At 38.9% G+C, this 27,491-nt stretch overlaps 1 protein-coding gene across 1 annotated transcript; it reads right to left on the minus strand.

Moving 5' to 3' along the window:
• Positions 1-7,244: 7,244 nt before the first annotated feature.
• On the minus strand, positions 7,245-26,554 carry TASL (TLR adaptor interacting with endolysosomal SLC15A4). Its single transcript, XM_081115261.1, has 2 exons — positions 26,385-26,554; positions 7,245-9,283 (listed from the first exon to the last, which is right to left on the minus strand). The coding sequence occupies exon 2, from the start codon at positions 9,280-9,282 to the stop codon at positions 8,389-8,391; it is 894 nt and encodes a 297-aa protein (XP_080971387.1). The 5' UTR covers position 9,283; positions 26,385-26,554; the 3' UTR covers positions 7,245-8,388.
• Positions 26,555-27,491: the final 937 nt, after the last annotated feature.

Consider the following 27,491-nt stretch of genomic DNA (forward strand, 5'->3'; position numbering starts at 1 on the left):
GGCTGCACCTAGGGATTGGGCCTTCCCTCTGCCATCCTGGAGCAGGCCTAAGCCAGCAGGTCGTTATCTCCCGAGTGGTCCCAGACTGCGAGAGGACACAGGCCAGGCTGAGGGACCCCCCTCCCCCCCGAGTGCACAAATTTTTGTGCACCGGGCCTCTGGTATATATATGCAAAAAGTAAAATCACCGTGATATATTTTTTAAGTACTCTCTCTGTTATCTACACTTTAAAACTATGTTTTAGGATACATTCCCAGAAATGAAATTGCATCATGGACACTTCTCACTCTGAATACTTATCCTATATAATAAAAGGCTAAAATGCAAATCGACTGAACAGTGAAACGACAGGTCACTATCGCAGGAGCTGCCCCCTGGTGGTCAGTGAGCTCTCCGTGGGGAGCAGGCATAAGCCATCAGTTGGACACCTTCTGAGGGCTCCAAATTGCAAGAGGGTGCAAGCCAGGCTGAGGGACCTCCCCCCACCCGTGTGCATGAATTTCATTCACCAGGCCTCTAGTTTAATATAATTTCCTACAGTTTTGTACCAAAGTATTTGGTTTCACAATGTAAGATTCCTTTCAAGCATGCATCCATTGCACATGCCCTCCAAATAGGAATCCTAACAAAGGTTTGGAGCTTTTTTCCTAAATTGATTAATAAATGATGGTCTCTTATCATTGTCTTAATTTGCATTTTTGGTCACTGGGATACTTGAACCATTTACAATATTTATTTGACTAAATAGATTTCTATTTGTTAACAGAGTCTTTAAAGCCGGAGACACTTTTGTGTGTAGAGTAAAAAATCACCACCACCTGGACTTTGCTTTAATGTTCAATTTATCAAATGTGTATGTATAATGAGCAAAACTGGGAAAGTCACTTTTTCTTAAAGACATAGAGATTAAATGCTGCCTTGATTAAATTGCCTTAAATAAATTAAGCTACAATAACAAATTTAGTGTAACTAATGTTTTTGAACACTTGAGACACCTTATCAGCAGTTTGAACAGTTCAAACAGCAGAGAGAACATGAATAAATACAGTACAGTGATTATAAAACTCATTCCTACAAAATGACTGCTCAAGTTCCAGTTTCAGTATCAACCAGCATGCCAAACTAGGACAGTGGGCTCCCTCAGCTGAGACCGGTCTCTGAGAGATCACTTTAAAGTATGGAGAAAACTGTGAGAAACCCTTCTGAGGTTCAGCACACTGGTATGGGTGTTTTCAGAAGTTAAATCAGGGCAGTGCATAAACAGTGCCAAGGATCTGAGGAAAATGGGTGCACATGGACGGATCTAGGGCTGGCACCTTCTCTGAAGGTTCTGTAGTTGGGGGTAGGAGTTGTTAACGAGAAAGTCTTGACATGAATAAATAGCTTGGTGGAGTGAGGGGTGATTAAACTGGGGCTCCCCACTTAAGGGGGGCTTATTTCCTCCATAGTGACTCCTAGAACTCATTTGAGCTGGCCCAGACTGAGGCCTGGCTGTTGACCCTTTTCCCGTAGCCATTGCTGGGAAGTAGCCTGTATTACAGAAAGTATGAAGATCTCAATTTTCATACATATTACTAAGTGAAAGAAGCCAATCCGAAAAGGGTATGTACTCTGTGCCTCCAACTATATGACATTCTGGAACATGCAAAGCTATGGAGAGAATAAAAAAGCAGTGGTTTCCAGGAATTAGGAGGGATGCACAGGCAGAGCACAGGGGACTTTTAGGGCAGTAAAACTATTCTGTATGATACTATAAGAGTAGATACATGTTATTATATGGTAGTCAACGTCCATAAAATGTACAACACCACGAGTGAAACCTAAGATATATTATGGACTTTAGGTGATAGCAACGTGTCAATGCAGGTTCGTAGGTTGTAACAAATGTACCACTCAGGTGCTGGATATTGGTAGTCGAGGAAGTTGTGTGTGTATGGGTCCAGGTGATATAGGAGAACTCTGTCTTTTCTGCTCAATCTTGCTGTGAACCTAAAACTACTCTAAAAAATAAAGTGTATTTTTAAAAGGAAAAAAAATACGTTAAAGGCATGTGCAAACATTTCACAGAAGAGAAAACACCTATAATCATTAAATATACATAGAGATTTTCAGCTTCATTCATGGTCTAGAAAATATAAATCAAGGCCCAAAAGAAATACCATTTTTATAATACTCCATTGGCAAATATTTTAATGTTTTGCAATGTCAAGATTTGGCAAGGCTATGGATTGACAAGCTGTCTTGTATATTATTGATGAGAATGGATTTATCTTTTTAATTTGAAAACTCGCGTAGCCTTTAACCTAGCAATTAGACTCCTAGGCCTGACAGTTAGTGAGGTCAGTGGGAAACCTAGAAAATTATCAGTGATGTGTATATGTGGCTCTATGGGGAAAAGAGCTGAGAAGTTTTCAGAGAGAAGTCTTAACACTCTTGCTACAAAGTTTTGTCACTTATTGACTACTATAAATCTGCTACCACTTATTTATTTTATTATATGACTAGAGGCCCCATGCATGAAATTCGTGCATGGGTAGGGTCCCTAGGCCTGGCCGGTGATCAGAGCCAATCTGTGGAGTGACCAGCAAGGTGATTGGGGCCCCCACTGGCACCCATCTTGGCTGGCCTGGGGCCTGTGGGCAGTGGGAAGCTCCTGCATTGAGCGTCTGCCCCCTGGTGGTCAGTGTGTGTCATAGCGACTGCTCATTCTGCCAGTATTTCCACTGTTCCTCTATTTGCATATGAGGCTTTTATTATATAGAATAATGCACTGTATTTTGTAGTAAGCCTTTAGGTATATAAAATGGAAAAAGATTAAGTGTAATTAAGAACTGAATTTTCATTTCTCAAGAAAAAATGGTGAGCCTGGCCGGCATGACTCGGTTAAATTTCTGGTCAGGGCACATGCCTGGGTTGCAGGCTCGATCCCCAGTGGGGGGCATGCAGGAGGCAGCCAATCAATGACTCTCTCTCATCATTGATGTTTCTATCCCTCTCTTCCACTCCCTTCCTTTCTGAGTTCAATAAAAAATATATTAAGAAAAAAACATTTGTCATCAGCCACAGCAATCACAATGACATTACCGACTGCATGAAAACACAAATCTGCTGAAAAAGCACCAACATCTATGACAAAATTTTATAGTTATTGTAAAACTGTACCTGAGAAAGATCAATGGTACATGACACTTCACTTTTCACTGAGATCAAATACCCATTCTAAATTAATTTTTCTAATTTTCAGTTCCAGTTGTGCATGTAGAAAAAAGCTAATGTAATTATTATAAATAGGCTTGTGCCAAGAACAAAAGAGGAATTGCTCATGAAGTTAAATGACCCCAGATGCTTCAAATAGAAAATCGGTTAATTCCAATAATGGCTCATTTTTTTCTATCTAATTTATGTAATTAAAATAAATCTTTGAGTGTTCATTCTGTTGAAGATAAAACATCTGACATTACTGTCAATGCCATTATAAATTAAATTTAAAAGTTAATTTTTTCTTTTTTTGCTTGATTGCTGGCAACTTTATAGAATCAGGGGTTTAATTGGATGCCTGCATAAGTGAAATTTATGGCTGTGGAGTTTGTGGTGCCAAAGTTTACCTCAGCCAATCTGAGGGAGCTGTGGGGATCACATAGGAGGGAGGCACTTCTGGGGGCTGTCTGCAGACTGGGTCACAGGTAGAGCAAACAGACCAACTGCGATAGGAGCCAGGAGCTCAAGCTGCACCCACGAACCCCACTAGCTCTCTGGCTTCATCTAATGCAAAAGTATGGATGTTAGACCGGCACCAGGTGTTAGACCGGAGGAGTCAGACCAGGCCTTGGTTCAGCAACCTCGGTACTTCAGTTCTGGCTAAGAAAGAATTCAGATGCAAGACTCAAACTAAAAGAGAAAGTTTCTTTAGAAAGTCAAAGAGGTAGAAGAAATGAGCTGTAGAAGAAATGGACTCAGGAAACAAATTATTGAGGCAAAAGAAGGGCCCTTGAAACTTAGGAGAAAGAAAGAGACAAGGAGAACGTGCCTGTGGGGAGGGGGCAGGAAATGCACTGGCGTGTGCGATAGAGAAAACCAAAATGTTAAACTTTGAAGACAAAGTCTTTACTTTTGAGAGGATAAAATGATTACTAATTTTGGTAAAGCACAGCCTCATGGTGAAAAACACAATGTTCTCACTAAATTAAGAAGCCTATAAAGCAAAAAGGTATTCAGAATAGGTCACAAAATTCACAAAATTCATAATTGTATCCAAACAAGGAGTAATAGTCTACTGATTGAAATGAAAGCTGTAAATATTTTAAAGTATTTTTAAAAGATAGAATGAGTGAACTATAAAATGTTTGTTATGAAGGTGCTATTAAAACCTAAAACTTCCACAAGGAATGCGGTCCTGCCAACACCTTGAGTTTAGCCCAGTGATGATTTTGAACTTCTGACCACCGTTACTGTGTAAGATAATGTTTGTGTTGTTTTAAGCCATTAATTTTGTGTTACCTGGTTACAGTAGCAATAGCAATTCATTCATTCAGCTCTGATTATAGTCATCCACCTGTCATACCAAACCCTCTCAAGACTTTGCCTAATTACAGTGGTTCTCAACCTTGGCTGCACATTAGAATCACCTGGGAATTTTTTTTTAAATCCTGATTTCTGGGCCTCATCCTCCAGAAATTCTGTTCCTTTGTTACTAATGTTGTGGCCCCACCCCATAACAAAGAAACAGAATTTCCAGAGGATGAGGCCCAGAAATCAGGATTTTAAGAAGATTCCCAGGTGATTCTAATGTGCAGCCAAGGTTGAGAACCACTATGTTAGGAGGCACTGGAAAGTGGAAGAGCCTAGTGTAGGTAAAGATTTCAAGGGGAAGTGATGGGTCTAATTACTCTTTTTTTTCTTCTTTTTCTTTTTATCTTGGATTGGGAGGATAGAGATGTTGTGATATTTTTTCTCTTTTTCTTTTTAAACATGTTTTTATTGATTTTTAGAGAAAGAGGAAGGGAGAGGAATAGAGAGATAGAAACATTGATGAAAGAAACATCATCGACCAGCTGCCTCCTACACGCCCCCCACTGGGGATTGAGCATGAAACTTGGGCATGTGCCCTGACCCGAAATCGAACTGGGGACCTCGGTTCTTGGTGAATGCTCAGCCTGAGCCACACCGGCCAGGTGGGTCTAATTACTCTTGCAGAACAAGGTTGGATCTAGGCAGATGGATGGGAGAGGTGTTCTAGGGCTAGGCCAGTGGTTCTAGTTGAGAACCACTGTCCTAACATGTCTCCTTGTCAGCACTTATCACGCTTGAGTTGCAATCACTGATAATTGTATTCCTGTTTGCACCACTTTGCCATTTCTTGCTTATTAAGTGGCTTTGGTACTAGTTCCCTAGTTATTTACTAGGTCTCTCCAACAATATAGTAAGCTTGCAGAGAGCAGGGCCTGTTCCTCTGTGTATGTATGCACACACAGGTGTGTCTTCTCTACATATGTTTAGTACACAGTGTTCCAACTCCCCCCTTAAAAAAACCACAGCAGCAAATAAATGCTCATTGAAAAAATGAGCCAGTGTACAGGCACACCTCACTTTATCGAATTTCACTTTATTGTGCTTTACAGATATATTTGTTACAAATTGAAGGCAAGACCCTCCACCAACAAAAAGATTATAATTTTCTTTATTGTGGTGGTCTGGGATTGAACCTGCAATATCTCTGAGGTATGTCTCTACTTTGTAACAAATTATTTCTTAGTAAGTAAGCAAAAGGAAAAATATCCACGATAATATTTTATTATAATGCATTTTATTATACTATTTACTAACTTGCTATAAGAAATTAAGCTCATTTATTCAGTCAATTTTCTCCTTTAGGAGGAACTCTCAATAGTACATTTTTCTAGTCAAAATTTTCTGCTTTTCATATTATAGCATTTTGCTTTGACCACCAGATGCAGGACCCCTCACAACCAAAACTTATTTATTCATTTGACATATATTGGTTGGGTGTCTACTATGTGCAAGTGCTGTTTGGGACATGGAGAAACAAATGAATAAATCAAAGCTTATATTCTGGAGGGGGGGAGATATGCAAATAAATATTATGAAGCAAAACACTATAAAGAAAACATGAAGTAACAGAATGGTAAAGAGATTGAGTTCTTTTCCCTTGGAGTAGAAAACCAGTCTTTAATGAGGCAAACATAGTGGCCAACACGAGAGGAGGTGGTAGTGGTTAAGAACCAGGATTTTCAAGTTAAATGGAACAAGATTTAAATCCAGTTCCACAAGTTCCACCCCTAATTGTGTGCCTCTGGACAAATTACTTAGCTTCCCTGAGCCAAGCTGGCTCCTCTGTTAAAAAAAAAAAAAATAGGAACTTTCTCTCATAAGGTTCTTTTGAGAATTATATAAGATAATCCATACAAAATTCTTTACCTGGTGCCAGACACATAGCAAGTAATTAATACATAGCAGCTATTATTATGATATATTTTAAACAGTGATTAACATTTCTGAATAATTATTTAACCGGTTTCCTTATACAATATCATATGTTGTTTAAAAAAATCATTCACTCTACAGATACAAATACTAAGAAATGTAGAGGATGCTGTTTTTCTCCACAGATCCCTCCTTCTGGATGAGGAACTCATTCCCCCAGCAGCTATCAGAGTTTGACTGCTGAAGGCTCACACTGGATTCCCACTTTGGGAATTTTGCCCTCCACTGAATTGCCTCAGCTCAGGTTACGTCCCCTTCCTGTCAAGCTGAAGAACCAAAAGCCTTGGATCTATTTTGAAGGCCCACCCAACTCCAGAGCCCTCTGAGGTGGCCTGAGGCCTCTGTGGAAACCTCTTCTGCTTTCCTCACTCCATCACAGAGGTTGTTCCCAACACCCCCAAATAAACTTGTTCACCAGTCTCCATCTCAGAGTTAGCTTCCCCCAGAGAAGCTGAATTAAGCGAAGCAAGCATTATATGGGCAAGGCCCTGCTGTGGTGCAGTTTGGGCAAACTTCTTCTGTAAAAGGATGATAGTGTTTTAGGGTTTTGGTGGGCCATCTGTTCTCTGTCACGTTTATTCAGCTCTGCCATCCTAGGGTGAAAGCAGCCATAGACAATACATAACTGAATGGGTGTGGCTGTATTCGAATACAATCTTGTTTATGGGCACTGAATTTGAATATCACAATTTATTCATGTCACAAAATATTATTTTGATTGGTTTTTTTCATTTTTACATGGTTTAAAAATGTCTTAGCTCATGGGAGCTTAAAAATGACATAACTAGATTTACTGTGGTGATCATTTTGTAATATATACAAATCTTAAATCATGTTGTACACCTGAAGCTAATATAATGTTATGTGTCAATTATATCTAAAAAAAAAAAAAAAAAAACAGGTGTCAGGCTAGAGTTGAGCAATGACCACAGTTTGCCAATCCCTGATCTAGAGGAAGGAGGTAGAGCAGGGCAGCACTCTCAAAGCCACCATTCTGGTACATGAATTTACAGAATTTGATATCATCAGACCCTAGACCTTGCAACCTTGTCTTTAGGATACATAAGACCCTTCCTGGTTCCAGAAGAGTCGAGAGAGCATGGAGAAAAGGAACAGAAGAATATGAGAAAAAATAAGATTCCTAACTCTGTATCACCAAGAAAATCATACATAGCAAAATCAAAATAGTTTAATATTCACTATGTCATATTTTCCATTTAGGAAATTTCATCTCCACTAGAAAACAGAATTAGGAGATTTGAGTGGCTGTTGTGTGGCTATATCTAAGTAACCATTCCATTCGATAATAAAAACACAATTGCAATTTGCTACTGTTTTCATGTTTATAGAGAACATAATTTTAAGTGATCTACTGATACAGAATAGAAAAGAGAGAAAAACATATTTTGAAACTGTTTGAACCTGTCTCTCTACCCAAATATAGCAGCCTTCTACAGTTTATTTCCCTCAAGAAAAAACAACTTGGGGGACTTTGTGAGTAACAAACATTCTTAACTCTTTACTCTGAAACTTTTGGCCTTTTACTTTTGCCATGATGTGTGTTCTTCTTTGGCTTGTCTTCTTTTTCGATTTATGTACTCCTTGAAATGAATCCTACCTTTGCTTTTTTTGATCACTTTTCTTTTTTGCTTTGTTGCTATACAACCCTGGCTTTGAAAGCACTCTTTATAGCCCCTCTTCCCACATTCCTTCCCCATGTGTAATATTATGAGATTTCCTCTTAATGCACACCTGACCTCCAGCCAATGTTTACTTCTCTAGCACTTGACTCCTTCCCAAACCCCTCCTCCACATTCTCAGAATAACTGAATGAAGTGTTGTTTTAGCTGTAAGAGTAACAAAGAGGAATGGAAACATCCTCTCCATTATGGATTCACATTGCTATACTGTGAAATATGGAGACTAGGAGTACTGATTTCAGTGGACACCAACTGTAATAGGCGGTTAATGACTATATCCCTGGCTTTTGAGGTCTCCAGATTCTTCTCTCTCGACACTTGGAGGCTAATTTGGTCCACACTTGTCATGATGAGTTCAGATGCCAGAATCTGGGTAGGGGAACTGTCATGAAACACGGTGTCCATAATGTACTGTTTATATAACTCCACCACCTTCTGTTCCAGATACTCATTCAGCACAGCATTAGAAATAGGCTTCTGCATTTGCAAGCTGTTTTTCTCCTTGATGCTGGTTATTCTCCAGTAGGATGAATGCCGCTGGATAGGTTTTTGGGGAAAGTCACCGGGCTGAGTAGAAATGGAATCCTCCATTGGCAAAGGAATCTCAGATGATTTCAGCAAAGGGCCGTATTCAAAACTACTCTCACAGAGAAAATCTGTGGTCACTGAATTAACAGCCATCACCTGGCCCCCTGCAATGTGTAAGTCATTGTAATTCTTGCAAATACTTTTACAGGAAGGTGGAACCAAGAAGGTCTCTCTGCTGGGGTGTCTACATATTTCAACTGCAGCCACGTTTGGGCTTTCAAACACAGGATTGGGATTTGTCTGTAGCACTGTGATTCTCTGATTTCTACTGTGTTGACTCTCTCTTGAATGCACTGAAGAAATGAACTTGCTGGAGGATTTGCAGCTCAGGTAGAGACTTCCAACTTGTGTTTCATCCACTGAGGAATAGCAAAGAGCAGCAGAGTTAGTCTCTTCTTCCTTTTCCTCAGCCACGTTCTCATTATAAGACGCACAACTCCAGGGGATGTCATTCCGGTAGGCAAGTCCACTGAGGTACCCTTCTGACAGCATTCTGGAAAGAGAGTTGGTGAATAACAATGAGGAAAATGAAGACTGGATGTTTTTTAAATTGACAGTTGATGTATCAAAAAAGTAAAGGAAATAGTCATTTCATTCATTCACCAAGCCATCACTAATTTTGTGCCTGCTTTGTACCAAGACAATGGCACATGCTGGAGATAGAAAGATAAATAGGACACAGTTCCATCCTTCAAGAAACTTCCACTATGGGCCCGCCCAGCTTGGCTCAGTGGTTGAGGGTCGACCTATGAATCAGGATGTCATGGTTTGATTCCTGGTCAGGGCACATGCCAAAGTTGGGGGCTCCATATCTAGTGTGGGGTGTGTAGGAAGCAGCCAATCAATGATTCTCTCTCATCAATGATGTTTCTATCTCTCTCTCTCTCCTTCTCCCTTCCTCTCTAAAATTAATAAAACTATATATAAATGTATATGGGAAAAGATAAACTAGATGCAAACAATTCCAATATTATATCACAGAGGGTTCAAATCATGATAGGCACAAAGGAAGTGAAGAAGAGGAGCCCCTAACACCACCTGTGGATAAGGGAAAGGAGTTACAAATATGTCGCAGAGAAGATGACATTTCATCTAAATTGTGAAGACTAAGAGTTCCAGCCATAGGCACAGAGTTATAAGAGAATATGGTGTTGTGGTCCATTCACCATACACCAAGATGCTGAGCATAAGCAGAAGGGCCCGGGAAAATAGGCCAGAATTAGATCATGAAGGGCTTTAGGAGTCAAGCAAAGGCACTTGCCTCCTGCCCCAGAGGAAATGGAGAGTGATTGAGAAGCTGCAAATTGGGAAAACAACATACCCAGTGGGTTATGAGAAAAACAACGAGGCAAATTCTACTGAAAATAGAGCAATATTTTACCCATCTTTGGATTTTATCCCTCAAAACTAGCACAATGCATGGTATGAAATTAATTCACTATCAACCCATCATGAAGGACCAGGAAGCCTCACCAACCTTTGCAGCTCAGGACAAGTTCCTTGCTCTATCCCACATACTTCTCACAATAAGTCCTGGAAATGTCTCTGCACTCAACTGACGTGTTTCCCTCTACCCTAGTTACCAAAGAGATTTCCTGACCATGGGCTTTTGCTACAACCGCCTCCCCTCCCCACCCCCAGCAGTTGTCAGCTGAGTCTGGAGTGGCTAGAATAGGCTAGAAAGCAGCAGCTGCGTTTTCTAAAAAAGGAACACACTGACATTCTTGGCGCTGGGCAATAGACAACAAGGAAAACTGATCCTCTTTGTCCTTGAAAGCTAGGCTTCCGAAACAGACCTGTCAACATGAAGCTGAATTGAAAAGTCAAATTAGAAAAGGATTATTTTAACCATACATAAAGGTCCTTTTTTTAAATATTAGCATCTCTTTTATATTCATGCAGTTATTTCCCAAGTAATTTTAATTGTATAAAGTAAATATTACAAATATCTATAATAATAAAAGCATAATATGCTAATTAGACTGGACGTCCTTCCATCCTTCTGGACGAAGCTAGGGCTGCGAGGGAAGCCCTGGTCCCCAGTGCCTGCTGAAGGCCAGAGGAAAGCCAGTGCTGGCAGCCAGGGGAAGGAAGGCCTACTCTTGCATGAATTTCATGCATCGGGTCTCTTGTGATTAATATAATTATTTTAATTGTATAAGAGTAATATTTTCAATGTTTATTTTCTCTTTTTGGAACTATTCCAAGATATATTCAGCAAATTTATCAATTATTTAAATGTTTATATTCCAGGTATAGTCGTGTACCATAATGATACAAAATTAAAGGTCTTCAACAAATCCATGAAGTAGTCCTTGTATGCTGGACACAGTTATAAGGATAAAGGAAATGTTTTTCTTTCCTAAAAAAAAAAATTCTAAGTGTGGTTCTACCCTCGACAAACTGAACATCCAGGTGAAAAGGCAAATCTTTATATATTAGTACATGAGAAGATAATTAACAGAGCAAAAAAGTTTACAATAAAAAGGCTTTATAGTGAGGCAGTTATTTCCCAACCCTCCCCCTCCACCCCACCAAGGCTGCAGCTAAGGCCTTCCCCTTTCAAGGCCTCAGAACATCATTGTAGAAAACCAGAGCAGAAGTGCAACTTTCAGCTTTTGAGTTTCTAAATGGGCCTCAGAAACTCTCAGAAGAAACCATGGTTTTAGAGAAATGACTTTTGAGATACCATAACCTGAGCTTTAATATTAAAGCTCAGGTTATGGTATCTCAAAAGCCATTTAATTATATATATATATATATATATATATATATATATATATATATATATATATATATATATATAAATTGATTTCAGAGAGGAAGGGAGGGAGAGAGAGAGAGAGAGAGAGAGAGAGAGAGAGAGATCAATGATGAGAGAGAGTCTTTAATAGGCTGCCTCCTGCACAGGGGCCAAGTGGAGGATGAGAAATTACCATGGATGCCAGTGTGACTACATCATGACAACCAGAGATACCCCCCACTCCCATGTCCCCAACTGACCCTATGGCTCTGTGTAAGCAAGAAGGAACTTAGAGGCAAACCCAAGGAGGATGGAGCCCTGAAGTGACTGAGGCTAACCTGATTGACAGTGATTACTCAGGGGAATGTAAGCTGAGCTCAAAAACGAGATCAAATTGAGTTAGAGAAAAGCAAAGATTTTCAGGAAAAATAGCTGCTTAAGCATATGCATGTATTTCCCACCCCCTAAACTTCATTAGAACAACAGTAAGTAATTTTTTAAAGTTACAATCCACAAAAAAAGAGGGAGAATAGAAGAGACAAAAGCAATTACATTTTAGAATTAGAAAGCAGGAGTCCGAAGGTTAAGGACTTAGGAGACCTAAAAAGGCTGAATCTTACAAGACCTTCTTGCTTACACAGAGCCATAGGGTCAGTTGGGGACAGGGGAGTGGGGGGTATCTCTGGTTGTCATGATGTAGTCACACTGGCATCCATGGTAATCTCTCATCCTCCACTTGGCCCCTGTGCAGGAGGCAGCCTATTAAAGACTCTCTCTCTCTCATCATTGATGTTAATCTCTCTCTCTCTCTCTCTCTCTCTCTCTCTCTCTCTCTCTCTCTCTCTCCTCCCTCCCTCCCTCCCTCTCCGTTCCTCTCTGAAATCAATTAATATATATATATATCATTAAATGGCTTTTGAGATACCATTTAATATTAAAGCTCAGGTTATGGTATCTCAAAAGCCATTTCTCTAAAACTATGGTTTCTAAGTGCCAATCTGATTTAAATTTTCATAAATGTCTAAGAATTGGTAGCACCATAAACCCATTGGAAGTAGGGTAAAGGAAATGTATCTAAAATAAGAAAGATGAATTGAGAGTCTATTGAAAAGGCAGTCAGAAACCCAGATCCTCTCTCTCATTCCAGGTAGCAGGGTGACTATCTCCCATCTCCATTCCCAAGGGAAAACTTGGGATTTATTCTCTGAAAACGTAAGGTTTCTGGGCTATGAGATACCAGCTGAGGGTTGAATCACTGAACCAATAATAGATTCAATAAACATAGGCATTTAGATGCTGAGATCCATGACCTCTCTCCCTTTAGCTCTCAGGATGCTGGTGGAGGGGCATCCACCTTCGAGGCAGGATATTGTGAAGACTGTTCTGGGGAATCAGACTCGTCTGAGACCAATCAACATCAGAGGTTCCCATAACTAAATGGGGCAACCAGGTCACCCTTCATTCAAGTTCACAATCAATAGAGTCCATTTAGCTTTTTGGCTCCACAATCCTTAATATTCTCAAGGCAATAAGGATAATATTGCAATCTTGAATTATGAATAGGATGCTATTGGAAAACATTCTGAAGTTCTTGAAAATTAAAAATGTTATACAATTTTAAAACTCCATAGAATGGTTGGAAGGTAAAGTTGAGGCAAACTCCCATTTTGAAAGTAGAGCAAAACTATAAGATGGAAAATAGTAGAGAAAGGTTGAAATTAGAAAACCAGTCCAGGAGATCTATTATCTGAAGAGTAGAAAGTTCAGAAAGAGGACAGAGTAAACAGAGAAGAAATTCAAATAATTCAACAATATTTCCCAGAACTGAAGGACATGAGTTCTCAAAATACTAGGGAAAAACAGACCACACCTCTTATTATGATTGTGAAATGATATAGAACACCTGAACCAAAGTGAAAATACTATAAGTTTCTAGAGATTTTAAAAAGTCAGCAAAAAAAAATCCAAGAACCAGAATCTTCAGATTTCTCAACAACAACATGAGAAGCAAGGTGATCATGTAACAATGTCTAAAATTTCTTGAACAAAAATGATTTCAATCTAGAATTGAATGACCAAATTATCAATTAAGTATGGATAGAATAAAGATATTTTAAAGTCAACGTCTCAAATAGTTAATCTCCTGGGCAACTTTCTCAGGGAGTGAACGGAAGATGTGCTCCTCTGAAAGGAGTAAGTAAATGAATAAAATGGAGAAAAGGGATACATGAAACAGGAGAGAAACAAAGGAGCCCTCAGACTAGGAGAGCCTGGGCCCCTCTTCCAAACCCTGCACTGGAAAAGGCCCCAATCTAGCCCTCCTGTGGTTGTGCCCCTGCTCAAATCACCTAGACCCAATCTCAGAGTTTGCGTAGAATTTTCTCCAAATCTATCATGACCAAAGCCAACTTAGGGTCTGGACATGCACACATGCCCAGGCCCAGTAGTAATGGAGGGGCAGCTTTTTGTTGGGGCTGTAGATTGAAACTGGATATGTGGGCTGAGTGTGAGGTGTGGCCAGGACTAGGAAGAGAAGATGAAAAGGCTGCAGACTGAGGCTCCCCATTTTTTGTCCTAGGCCCAGGAAGTGTCAGAGAGAGTCCTACCTTTACTGAAAGTAAAAGGACATTCCAGGATGAAAATAGGCTCAAAGGGCAACCTGACTGCCAGCCGGAGTGGCTCAGTGGTTGAGCATTAACCTAGGAACCAGGTGGTCATAGTTTGATTCCCGGTCAGGGCACATGCCCGGGTTTCAGCTTGATCCCCAGGAGGGGACGTGCGGGAAGCAGTTGATAGATGATGTTTCTCATCGATGTCTCTATCTCTCTATCCCTCTCCCTTCCTCTCTCTGTAAAAAAAGTCAATAAAAGCATATTTTCTAAAAAACTGTGGTTCACTACATGGCTGAGTTGTAAATAGCTTTTGCATACATAATAATATATGTCACTGAAAATTGATCCAATCAAATTTAAAGTGTAACCACAAGATGACAATAAAATTGGGAAACAAAGATAATGTTTCAGCACTTATAGTAATGTAATATCAATAAAACTATCTTGGGCATTTGCCTATGTGTCCAGACTGGGTAGCCAGTTCATACAGTGAGAGGAACCGGACAAGGATGTATGTACTTGGTGAAAGCCAGGGGAAGAAAAAGAACTAAATCCTTATTTTCATGGTGGCAAGTGAACAAATAATGCCCCAAACTGAAAAATCCAAAAGTTGCAACACATGCATGCTATTTTTTAAAAAGTGGCAGTAAAAAATCAGATAATTAGTCAAAGGAGATTTAAATAGTTGCTTCTGGAAAACGGGTGTTGATTTTTTTCATTTCAAAACATCTTAGAATTATTTTACCCAAATTATGTGTGTGTGTAACTTTGATTAATGCAAGTGTTATTTCACCATCATGGTCACCTAAGAGCCTTTACTGAAATGTTACAATTTGCAGAATCAGTTTTTTTAAAAAAAAAAATGTTTGTTGTTGCTGTTAATCTTCACCCGAGGATATTTTTCCATTGATTCTTAGGGAGAGTGGAAGAGAGAAGGAAAGACAGAGAAACATCGATGTGAGAGAAACACATCGGTTGGTTGCCTCCTGCACAAGCCCAGACCAGGGCTCAGGCCAGGGAGGAGCCTACAACCACAGTACGTGCCCTTGACCAGAATTGAATCCAGGACCCTTTGGTCCACAGCTCATGCTCTCTAGCCACTAAGCCAAACTGGCTAGGGCTGCAGAATCACTCTTTATCACCCCTTGTTCCCCTTCAGACACATCCCAAATCTCCCACTATTTATCCTGTCTTTTTAAAAAAAATATTTTATTGATTTTTTTACAGAGAGGAAGGGAGAGAGAGTTAGAAACATCGATGAGAGAGAAACATCAATCAGCTGCCTCCTGCACACTCCCTACTGGGGATGTGCCCGAAACCAAGGTACATGCCCTTGACCAGAATCGAACCTGGGACCCTTCAGTCCACAGTCCGATGCTCTATCCACTGAGCCAAACCAGTTAGGGCATATCCTATGTCTTTTCATAATAAATAATCAACCCGAATGAATTCTTACATTTTATGTGGATAATGTTTATGAATACTCCAATAACCTCCACGCTTTCACAACAATGAAGAAAGAGGATCTAGGATTTTGTTTTGAGTAATGGGCCCTTTGCCCTATTTGTCATTGACTGAGAACTTTGTTGGTCCTTTTACTCTAATGGAATAAGAACCAAGTATGGTGCTCAAGGCAGGTCCAATGATGGAAGGGCAGACAGTGTGTCTTAATGTCTAGGGATTGATAACCTGAAGGCTAAAGGACAAGATTCCTATGAGGGTGGAGGAGGAGGTAAGGTCAGAGAGGTAAACTGGGTCATGCAAGGCTGAGGCCATTCTATGTACCCTGCAGACAATACAAAACTTTGGCAGTTTGCTAAGCTGAGTCATGGCATGATGAAACTGATCAGTAAAGCGCAAGATGAATTTCAGCAAAGTAAGATTGGAGCTAAAGACCCAAGTTAGGCAGGGATGAATTCAGCAGCCTCTTGGGGTGATTGAGACAGGATCCAGGCGGGAGGTAGCAAAACAAGAAGAGAAGGAATGAACTTGAGAGATTAAGAATATTGGACGTCAAACTGAATGAGAGAACCCTGGCCAGTTTGGCTCAGTGGATAGAGCATCTGCCTGTGGACCATTCCAGTCAATGGCACGTACCCCAGTTGGAGGCTTCCCCCCAACCTGGGCCCTACAGGAGGCTCGTGCAGGAGGCAACCAATCGATGTGTTTCTCTCACATCAATGTTTCTCTCTGTCTTTCCCTCTCTCTTCCACTCTCCCTAATTGAGTGAGGATTAACAAAGAAAAAGTGCATGAGAGAAGGGGACAAGCCAAAAGTAACTTTGAGTCTGCGCATGCTGGCAAATGGCACCAGCATTAACCAAAATGGGGAGATCAGGAGAAGGAGCTAGAAAGGGAGCTGATGGGTTTAGTTTAGTTCCTCCTGAGTCTGACATGAGGTACGCACTCTGAGTGCAAGTGTCTAATTATGCGTTGGAGATTTAGGCAGGGAGCTCATTAGAAAGATTACTTAAAGTCAACAGTAAAATCAGCTCTCAAATGTGGCAGTAGGACTTCATCTTGGAGGCTTGCAGAGCCTGTGAGTGTTTGCAATAATTGCTGTAGGGAGCCTGCCTTGAACAGTACAAGGAGGAATGAGTGACAGCAAGAGCTGCGGTATCATGTAGCTTTGTAAAGACTACAAGAGCTTCAAATGTGTTAAACAGGTAACACTTTAAAAATTCACATTCACTCCCTGACTGGTTTGGCTCAGTGGATAGAGTGTCGGCCTGCAGACTGAAGGGTCCCGGGTTCGATTCCGGTCAAGGGCATGTACCTTGGTTGCGGGCACATCCCCAGTGGGGGGTGTGCAGGAGGCAGCTGATCAATGTTTCTCTCATCGATGTTTCTGACTCTCTATCCCTCTCCCTTCCTCTCTGTAAAAAATCAATAAAATATATTTTTTTAAAAATGCAAGTGATGTTTCTAACTCTCTATCCCTCTCCCCTCCTCTCTGTAAAAAATCAATAAAATATATTTTAAAAAATTCACATTCACGGGTAAAATTTAGTAATGTATTGAGACTCACTATGGCAAAAGAAAATTATTGAACTAGTAGTTAAGGGACCAGAATTCTAGTTCTAACCTTGTCACTAGCTGTGGTTTTAGTCTAGTTAGGGACAAGTTTATAAAATAGCTAACATTAGTACTAGCTACAACCCTGATACGATCCTAAGTGGGTTTTATTTTTTTATTGATTAAGGTATTACATATGTGTCCTTATCCCTCCATTGCCCCCCCACCCCATTTCCGTTCATGCCCTCACCCCCCTGGTGTCTGTGTCCATTGGTTAGGCTTATATGTATGCATACAAGTCCTTTGGTTGATCTCTCCCCCTTACCCCCACCCTCCCCTACATTCCCTCTGAGGTTTGATGGTCTGATCAAGGCTTCTCTGTCTCTGGATCTGTTTTTGTTTATGAGTTTATGTTGTTCATTATATTCCACAAATGAGTGAGACTGTGTGATATTTATCTTTCTCTGACTGACTTATTTCACTCAGCATAATACTCTCCAGCTCCATCCATGCTGTTGCAAATGGTAGGAGTTCCTTCCTTTTTACAGCAGCGTAGTATTCCATTGTGTAGATATACCACAGTTTTTTAATCCACTCATCTGCTGATGGGCACTTAAGCTGATTCCAAATCTTAGCTATTGTAAATTGTGCTGCTATGAACATAGGGTGTGTTTTTTTTTTTAAGTGTGGTTTGTTTTTTTATTATTTCAGAGAGAGGAATGGAAGTGGGGAGAGGGATAGAAACAACCAATGATGAGAGAGAATTGTTGATTGGCTGCCTCCTATCCACCCCCTACTGGGGATCAAGCCCAAAACCCGGGCATGTGTCCTGACCAGGAGTCAAACTGTGACTTTCTGGTTCATGGGCCGATGCTCAACCACTGAGTCATACCGGCTGTGCCTAAGTGCTTTTTATGTAATAAATCAATGGATCCCCATGAAGACTGTAAGATGTAGGTACTATTATTATATCCATTTTATAGATGTCAAAATTAAGTAATGTATCCACAGTCACCAGGCATTTAAGTACTGGTAGTCAGAAAATAGAGCCACACTCACTTGTTGCTTAACATCTCAGAGACTCAAGTTCTCATCTATAAATTAAATTCTCACCTGTGGTATTAAAGTATCTATAGATTGCCCTAACCGGTTTGGCTCAGTGTATAGAGCATTGGCCTGTGGACTGAAGGGTCCCAGGTTCGATTCTGGTCAAGGGCATGTACCTTGGTTGCAGGCACATCCCCAGTAGAGGGTGTGCAGGAGGCAGCTGATCGATGTTTCTCTCTCATTGATATTTCTGACTCTCTATCCCTCTCCCTTCCTCTCTGTAAAAAATCAATAAAAAAATAAAGTATCTATAGATTCCCCTCAAAATTTAATATTGCAGGAGTTTATGACTTATTAGGAGAAGGGAAAGAGGGTTAGGTGAGCATTACTCAGAATCGAAATTCATTTCTGAAATGTTAGCAGCAGAGGGCAGCAGATAGTATGCTAAAGCAGCTTTTCAAAGTTCTAAAGCTGTGCGAAGAATATTGGATGAAACTCATAAACAAAAATTATACAGATGTTAACTAATTTAATCTTCATTAAAACTCTTTCGTGTACCGTTAGAATGAAAAGTGTTGGACATCATGACATTCTAAAATCTAAAGATAGAATAATAGAGAAAGTTATTTGGGTTTATTTTTATTAATTGTTGGCATTTTTCTTAGTACATTTCAGTGATTATCTGCGAAATTCTTATAATATCAATCAGTCTCTTCAAAGGTATTACAAAATGTATATTTCAAGAAAATGTTAACATTATTAGACTTCATTTCATCTGATACACTAAAACTTGACCGAATGGATCACTTCAATTGTTCAAAGATATTTTATCACTTGACTTTTTGTTTTTCATCATAGAGAAGCTATATATGTATATTTGGAATATATATAAAATGTCTAAATATATTTAGAATTCTCCATGACTTGTTAAGTGTAAAGGAAAAGAAACCCAAGGACATTTGCAGATGAAATGTTCTAGGCAAATTTAGCCTACATTAATCATTACCAGATAGGGGAATACCAAAATTAACCTGATGTGCAAATTCACAACTTAGAAATATGTGCTGAAGTACAGCACTTTGTTAAACCATTTACTTGGTTTCAGAAGAAACTGCAATATAAATTCCTCCTTCTACACTAGCATATACATAGTTTCTCAGAAAACCGTTGTTATAACTTCTGCACATAAACACACTTTTAATTTACACCCAAGCAACACAAGCATAGATTTCACGAGAAAATCTAAAGAGGGAAGACCTTTATAAGAGGGAACCTTTGGAAAAACCTAAGTTAGGGATCAGCAACCTTATTAAATAAAGGGCCAAGTATTTAATATTTTAGGTCTCTGTTATAACTACTCTGCCATCATAGCAGGAAAGCCACCATAAATGATACATAAACAAATGGGTGTGGCTGTGTTCCAATAAAACTTTATTTACAAAAACAAGCAGAGAGCCAATTTGGCCCATAGGCCATGGCTTCCCTACCCTGGACCTAAGGCAAAAAGCAGATGCAGCCTGGCCAGTGTGGCTCAGTGGTTGAGCATCGACCTAGAAACCAAGAGGTCCCAGTTTGATTCCTGGTCAGGGCACATGCCCGGGTTGTGGGCTCAATCCCCAGTAGGGGGCATGCAGGAGGCAGTTTTTTTTCTTCTAATTGATGATTCCCTCTCATTACTGATGTTTCTCTCTCTTCTCCTTTCCTCTCTGAAATCAAAAAATATATATATTTTTAAAAAAACATGCAATAAGTTGGATAGGGCATAATAATAAAAGCATTTGTGTCAAGTGTTTTCCACACATTATCCTTAATCTTTCAACAATTCTTCATGTTAGATATACAGAGTTGGACAAAAATAGGGTTATAGTTGTTCAAATATATAACAATACAAAAATTAATAAATGATAATACAAGAATAAACTCTGTGTTTTTCATACTCACAACTGTAAACCTACTTTTGCCCCACCCTGTATGTCATAATCTGGGTTTTCCAAATGAGAAAATTGATATTTGGATATGACAAATGACCTTCCCAAGATCACAAAGCAGCTAAGTACTAGAGGTAAGAGTCAAATCCAAGTTTACAAACACCAAAGCATGTGGTATGATCTTTAAGCATATCACACTACTTAAATTTGAGAGTAGTTAATATCACAATCATGACAAACAATTAGTCCTTCCAGGAAAATGGTAGCAACCCTGAATTTATTTAATAACAGCAGCACTGCTGACTAAAGGAAGGAAGGTGCAATGAAGTTCAGAAAGAAAAGCTCCAGGAAGACAGCCAATGCCCACCCCACAGGTGTAGTAATATGACCACTTGTGTAGTAATACTTATGTATTTGACATGCACAAATGATTTATCCTCTGGTGTGTTTTTTAGTTTTTTTATTTCAGAGAGGAAGGGAGAGGGAGAGAGATAAAAAACATCAACAATAAGAGAGAATCATTGATCAGCTGCCTTCTACATGCCACCTACTGGGGATGGAGCCCACAACCTAGGCATGTGCCCTGACTGGGAATCAAACTGACCTCCGGGTTCCTAGGTCGACACTCAACCACTGAGCCACATGGGCCAGGCTAACCTCTGGTATTTGAATACTTTCCTTAACCATTTCCACTGCTATAGTCTGGCTCATCTCACCCTTAATGTTACAAGCAGAGTAATTTAATATTACAGGTGCCTTGTTTAAATATTAACAGCTCCCAATCTCTTCCAGAATAAAGTCCATCCAGGTTAGGTCCTCATGATGTCTGGTCCTTATCTGCCTTCCCAATCTCATCTCTTCCTTTGCCCCACAGGACCCAGAAACTTCTCCCAGTTTCTCCCACACTCCGTGCCCATCCCAGGTATTTGTGGATTTTTTCTTCTGTCCTGAGAGCCCTGGTTTCCTATCTATCCCCTGTCCTACTACCCATGTCCTTCAAGTCTCATCTCCTATATCAGCATTTTAGAGCCCCTAGCCATTCATGCAGAATCCATGTCCTTCAATTAGAAAGAGATTCTTGGTTCTTCTCTCCCTTACCCCGATATACAGGGGTGGGCAAAAGTAGGTCTACAGTTGTGAATACTCAAAACAGTTCATTTTTTATTATTTATTTATTAGTTATCATATTATTGATTTGTATGTCTTATTATTCTGTATTTTTACTTATGGTTTATCTTTTAGATAATGATGGCTGACAATTTAACCAATGAAAGTGGATACTTAAACAATACTGGAAGACAGAGAATGCCGAAAAGGTTCGATAAAAATGGGGTGAACGATTTGGTACCTTCACTAAGTAGACAAACAATTTACAGAATATGCAATAAATTTGATGAAACCTGCTCCAAAAAGTGGTCAACTGGACAGTATTACAACCAGGAAAATGAAATGTTAGTGAGTCAGGCATTTACAAAGAGCACTCCCCCCCCCCCAAAAAAAATAATAATAATAAAACAAAGAGCTTCTATTGAGTTAGGCATTTCCCATAGATCTTTGAGTCACCTAATGCAATGTTTAGGTTTGGAAATGTGTCTGCCAAGATTGCCTCATGGGTTATTAGGAGATGATCTGGATTGCAGTTTACAATTCTGTGAAGTGGTTGTGAATGAAGACAAGGCCATGTCATCACTGGTAAAATTGTGTGGTTCGCTGAAGCACCTTTTAAAACTTTCAGGTGCTGGAAATGGACACAACTGTGTCTACTATTCAGGAGAAAATCCCCATGTAATGAGAGAAGGACTGTTGAGTCAGGCAGGGACTACCGTTTGGGTGGGTGTTTCGTGTAAAGGGGTACTTGGACCTATTTTTTCCAGACAACTGTCACAGTATGAGGGCCAGTGTTCACCACAATCACAGAGACAACATGATATTGATGGCTTCTTCTTTCAACAGGACGGAGTTCCTCCACACTGTGTAGAAACAGTGGGTGAGTTTCCTAATGAACGATTACCCAACAAGTGAATAGGTCAATAAGGACCAGTGGCATGGCCACCGCGATCACCAGACCTCACCCCAGTGGACTTCTTCAGAGAGTTGTCAAAAATAAAGTCTTCTCACAAAAGCCACATATGATGGATGATATGATTCGCTGCATAAGTGAAGCATGTCAAGAAATTGATGACAATAAATGTGCCAAAGTGTGCTTGAGTATAGCAAGTAGACTACAACAGTGTACACATAATGAAGGCCAGCAACTTGAGCCCTTACAAGATTGTACCTAAGTGCACTGTGCCACTGTGATATTATTTTGAGTTAATAAAGCTATTGTAATCAGTATTACCTGCATGTCTTTTTCCATATGAACTGTCAACATACTTTTGCCAAGCCCTGTATTTATCAGGATTGCATGAAACTTTAGCAAAATCATCTGCTACTTTAAACAATGAAATAAATCATTGGGACAGTCCTCTGAATGAAGGAGTAACTGGCAATAGCAAAAGGAAAGCAGGCAGATTAGGGATCGGTAGCAAGTGGGGAAGTTGGAGGCGATAAGCAGCAGCACAGATCCTGTCCCTGGAAGAACAATTTACGTGCATGCAAACTAAGTCATCTGAGAGGCTGGGTTGAGAAAGGGTGCACAAAAGACCACAGCTGCACAATAATTTATGGAACTAAAGACAGGAAGACAGCATCTGCTGTTCCATAGAAGGTCTTGGGCCTAACTAGTTGGGGTGCAATTTGGATCCCATCTGTCAGCATGTCTGCTTATATAGATCTGCCTTTTAAGTTACAAAATCATACATCTACAGGTACAGCTTACGCTAGCAAATCACTTTTCATAGTGGACATTGGGGTTTTTCTTGCTTTTTCATTATGTGTAACCACTGCGCATGCTTCCATGAATGCTTCCTTAGGCCCGCCCACTTTGGAAAAGCCAAATTATTAGATCCTAGCTATTATTGCAAATTGCCTTTCAAGTAACTTGGGCCAATTTATTCTCTCACCAGCTATGTTTGAGATTAACTGTTTCCACTGACATTCTTCAACACATTATTATTATTTTTAACTTTTCAATCAGGTAAGCAAATTTATTTTTTTGTCTCAAATTTGAGGGTGAAGCAAACTGTCTTGTTAAGATTATGTGTAGTAGTGCTCGCTTCGGCAGCACATATACTAAAATTGGAATGATACAGAGAAGATTAGTATGGCCCCTGCGCAAGGATGACACGCAAATTCATGAAGCGTTCCATATTTTTAAGAAAAAAAAAGATTATGTGTAGTGATATATCAGGGATGTTGTCTTTTAATACTTCCCATTCTCAAAATACTCTATTTCATCTCTCCAATTCCCTATTTCCCTTGTAATCTAAATGCTAGATTCTATCATTCCAACCCATGTTTTTAAGACCTTTTTTATTTGGGGGCATTGCAGATAAACCACTGAAAAGTTGTCATTGGAAAACTTGAATATTATTTTGTTCATAATCTAGTTATAATACTGTAACCTAATCTGTATTACATAGTTGTTGGGGTTTTTTTTGTTTTTTTAGTAAATGATATAAGAACTTTACCCAAAACAAAGGGTTTCTTTAGGAAGGACCTCCCTGTATATAAAACACACACAAACACACACACGCACACACCTGCCATTTCCTTACTCTTATCTTTGAAAGTTCATATTGTTTAGAGCTGAAAAAAACCATTCACTTAATCATATGCCTTGTCTTATATCCCTATTATTTCATCTTTTGTGGTATTTGTTGACAGTATCATTTGTCTAAAGTATCACTTATCCATATTTCAGTTCTCCTCACAAAACATATACTTTGTGACTATCTATTCTTCTATCAAATGTGAAGTGATTCTTACTTAACAAATTAATGTCTTAAAGTCTAATTTGAAGGCTAAGGTAATAGGTCAAAAGTCCTCTGTTTTCCATATTAGCATCACCAATAATGTTGATAATGTTAATAAATAATTTTCTTAGGTCCTTATGACCAAAGGTAACAACTACTATATCTGGATATGTGAATTTTCTTATTTCAGAAAATGCAAATTTTGTTGCAGAAATATTAGTAAATATATTTCTTTCATAGTTTGGATTTTTTTAAATTCTGTCTTTACATCTCACAGATAGAAAAATTAAAGCTTTTGTTCATCCTTTAAAAATATTTTTTAAATATTTTGACACAAAATGAAAGGGCTAAAAAAATTAGAAAAGTGACCATAATAGTATTGACTGGTATTAAATTTCTTTGGTATTAATCATTGTTTGTGATATTATCAATTATGTCAATTAATGTTAACATTTGCTTAATTGTAGGCATTTGAACCAAATGTATTGTAAGGTATTTCATTGGATCCTAGATTTAAAAACTCTTTAAAGAACATGTGGAAAATTGGAGAAATTTGAATATGAATTACATTCTATAACAAGATTCTATTTATGTTAAATTTCCTTTGCATTATAATTATGTAGAAGTCTGCCCGTTTTGTAGGAGATATATTGCTCAAGAATTTGAAGGTATCGTGTGCCCTAAAGGCAACAATATACTTTCAAACAGTTCAGGAAGAAAGCTGTGAATATGTGTGTGTGTATATATATATATATATATATATATATATATATATATATATATAGAGAGAGAGAGAGAGAGAGAGAGAGAGAGAGAGAGAACATAAATGTTGCAAATAGCTACAACTACTTAATCTACATGATAGAAATAGGGGTGTTCATTGTACTATCCTTTCCATTTTTATATAGGTTTGAAACTTTGCACACCAAAATTTGGAGGAGGGTTAACAAATACTGAAGATAAATTTACATTCTATCATGTTTGAGAAGAGCATAGAGGGACAATATCATATATCTAAGATAATCATTAGGTATGTGATTAGAAATGGTTCAGTAAATTGAAATAACTATTGAAAACATTGCATCAAAGTGTTATTAGAATTAGTGCACTACCTTTGTATATCTGCCAAATTACCATTGTAATATGAATATTTACACGAATTTTAAATATCTCTACTCCTTCAAGAAACTTCTCAAGTTCAGAAATGCAAGGTTCTTACACTGACCTTTGCAAGCAATGTTCTGAAAATATCCATATGAATATACTGGCCAAACCAGGTCTATATTCAAGCACAGATAGATGTGCACAAGAAAAAGAATGTTTGACTAGGTCTAAAGATAATTCAAACAATTGCTTCTCGTTTTTTTTGCTAAGATCGTGTAAAGATAATCCAAACAAAAGCCCACCTGTACAAGCACTGTGTTTAATACCAACCAATCACCCAGATAGCAATTCTAAAAGCATCGTCACTCAACCTGAGAAAGACAAATATCACATGATCTCATTTATTTGTGGAATCTAATGAACAAAATGAATTGACCAACAAAATAAGACCCTAAGTTGGGAGGCATGGAGCAGACTGACGTACCTCGTACCTGGATATGGGGTTGGTGGGACAAGAAGAGATAAACCAAAGAACTAATATACTTCTATGCATAGCCCTTGGGCATGAGCAATAGGGTAGTGAAGACCTGGGCGAGTAGGGGCTGGGAGGAGGGGAGAAGGAGGGATATGGGAGATATCTGTAATACTATTAACAATAAAAATATATTTTAAAAAACAAAAATAAAGAAATAAATAAAATAAAGGCATCATCACTGTAGATCACATTCACTTTGAATATGTCCTGCTACACAGAAAACACTTATCACAAGCTCACAACGAATAACAGAGTCAAATCCAATTGGAATATATGTGACTGATTGTATTCCTCTCTAAAATTACGTCACCGTAACAATTCAAGAGTTGTGCTCTCTCTGCAAAACTTTTTCAGCCTTTTAAATTTTTTTTTTCTACTTTTATGAAAGTACAGTTGGCCTTCTTTTAAAAACACAGAAGTTAAACCTGTGTAGGAATTAGTGAATGAGGACTGAATAAATTACACAACAAATATTTGATCAGACCAGTCAGTTGAGGGGGGGGCATATTTTAGCAATGCCCCAAATGTGAACATGAGGAGGTAAGAGAAGGAAGTGTTTGACTTAACACTTAATTCAATTCCTCGTTATTGAATGTTTATTTAAACTCCCACTCACCTCTGAGTCGGTAAACTAGAAAAGCATTTTACATGTCATAAGATTGGATCTGAGTTCTGATATTAAACAAACTAAGTATGAGAAGAGAAATGGCAGAAAAGGTTAGCAGTTACAGAGCCTGTTGCCTCATTTTCTTACCTTCACTAACCAATCTGTTCCTTTTTCCTGCAGAAACACGATTGACCATACGAAGATGAATAAGCAAGCCAGTGCTTTATCCAGAAATGTTCACAAGCCTTTGGTGAGTATTCCTTTCGCTGCTAAAAACCAAGCAACTAAGCTGCTCATTGCATTTCCACTTTTTTTATGACTGATCCAATGGAAAAAGAGTTGTTTTTGCTCGTCTGATTTGTTCTAAAGAACAGTGGGAAGTCCCAGAAAGGAGGGGGAGGTAATAACTGACAAACCCAAACCGAGCCACAGAATGGTGTTTCTTCCCCTTTTTCAAAAAATGAAACCTATCTATGAAACTGTCTCTTGTTAAAATAGTTTATCACTCCACATTATATAAGAGCCCTATCAATGTACATTTACTCTTATAACTAAATTCTCTGGGGCCTCTCTCCCAAAAGAGACCCAAAGTCAGATACAATTTAGAAAGTTCTCAATTTGATCACTAATTGTCATTTTTAAGAAGTATTATTTCTTAACTGTACTCATAGTTTTTAAAAATGCAAGTTAAAACCATTTTCTCTCTCAAATTAACAGAAGTAAAAAAAAATCAGTGAAACACTTAGTGGCAAGGTTTTGTATAAACAGGCACTCTCATATACTATTGGTGAGACTGTAAACATGTTTAGGGCAATTTCCCAGTCTCCATCAAAGTTTTGTTTTAATATTCATATCCTTTTACCCAACAATTTCATTTCTATAAATTTATCCATGTGATATATTTGCACCTGTGCACAGACATGTGAAAATATATTTGTAGCAGCATTGATTAAGAACGTAAACAAGCCCTAGCTGGTTTGGCTCAATGGACAGAGCATCGGCTTGCGAACTGAAAGGTCCCAGGTTCAATTCCGGTCAAAGGCACATGCCCGGGTTGCGGGCTCAATCCCCAATAGGGGGCGTGCAGAAGGCAGCTGATCAATGATTCTCTCTCAACATTGATGTTTCTCCCTTCCTCTCTGAGATCAATAAAAATGTTTTGTTTTTTAAAAAAAAGAAAGTAAACAAGTGGAGGGAAATTCACAAACAGGACATTGGCTAAACAAATGAGAGAATATCCTTATTGTAAAATAC

The sequence above is a fragment of the Myotis nattereri genome (assembly GCF_964212035.1).
Source record: "Myotis nattereri genome assembly, chromosome: X".
Classification (NCBI taxonomy): Eukaryota; Metazoa; Chordata; class Mammalia; order Chiroptera; family Vespertilionidae; genus Myotis; species Myotis nattereri.

What these genes read in the sequence shown, in the direction of transcription:
- TASL (XM_081115261.1), bottom strand. Translation starts at nt 9,282, where the DNA reads ATGCTGTCAGAAGGGTACCTCAGTGGACTTGCCTACCGGAATGACATC.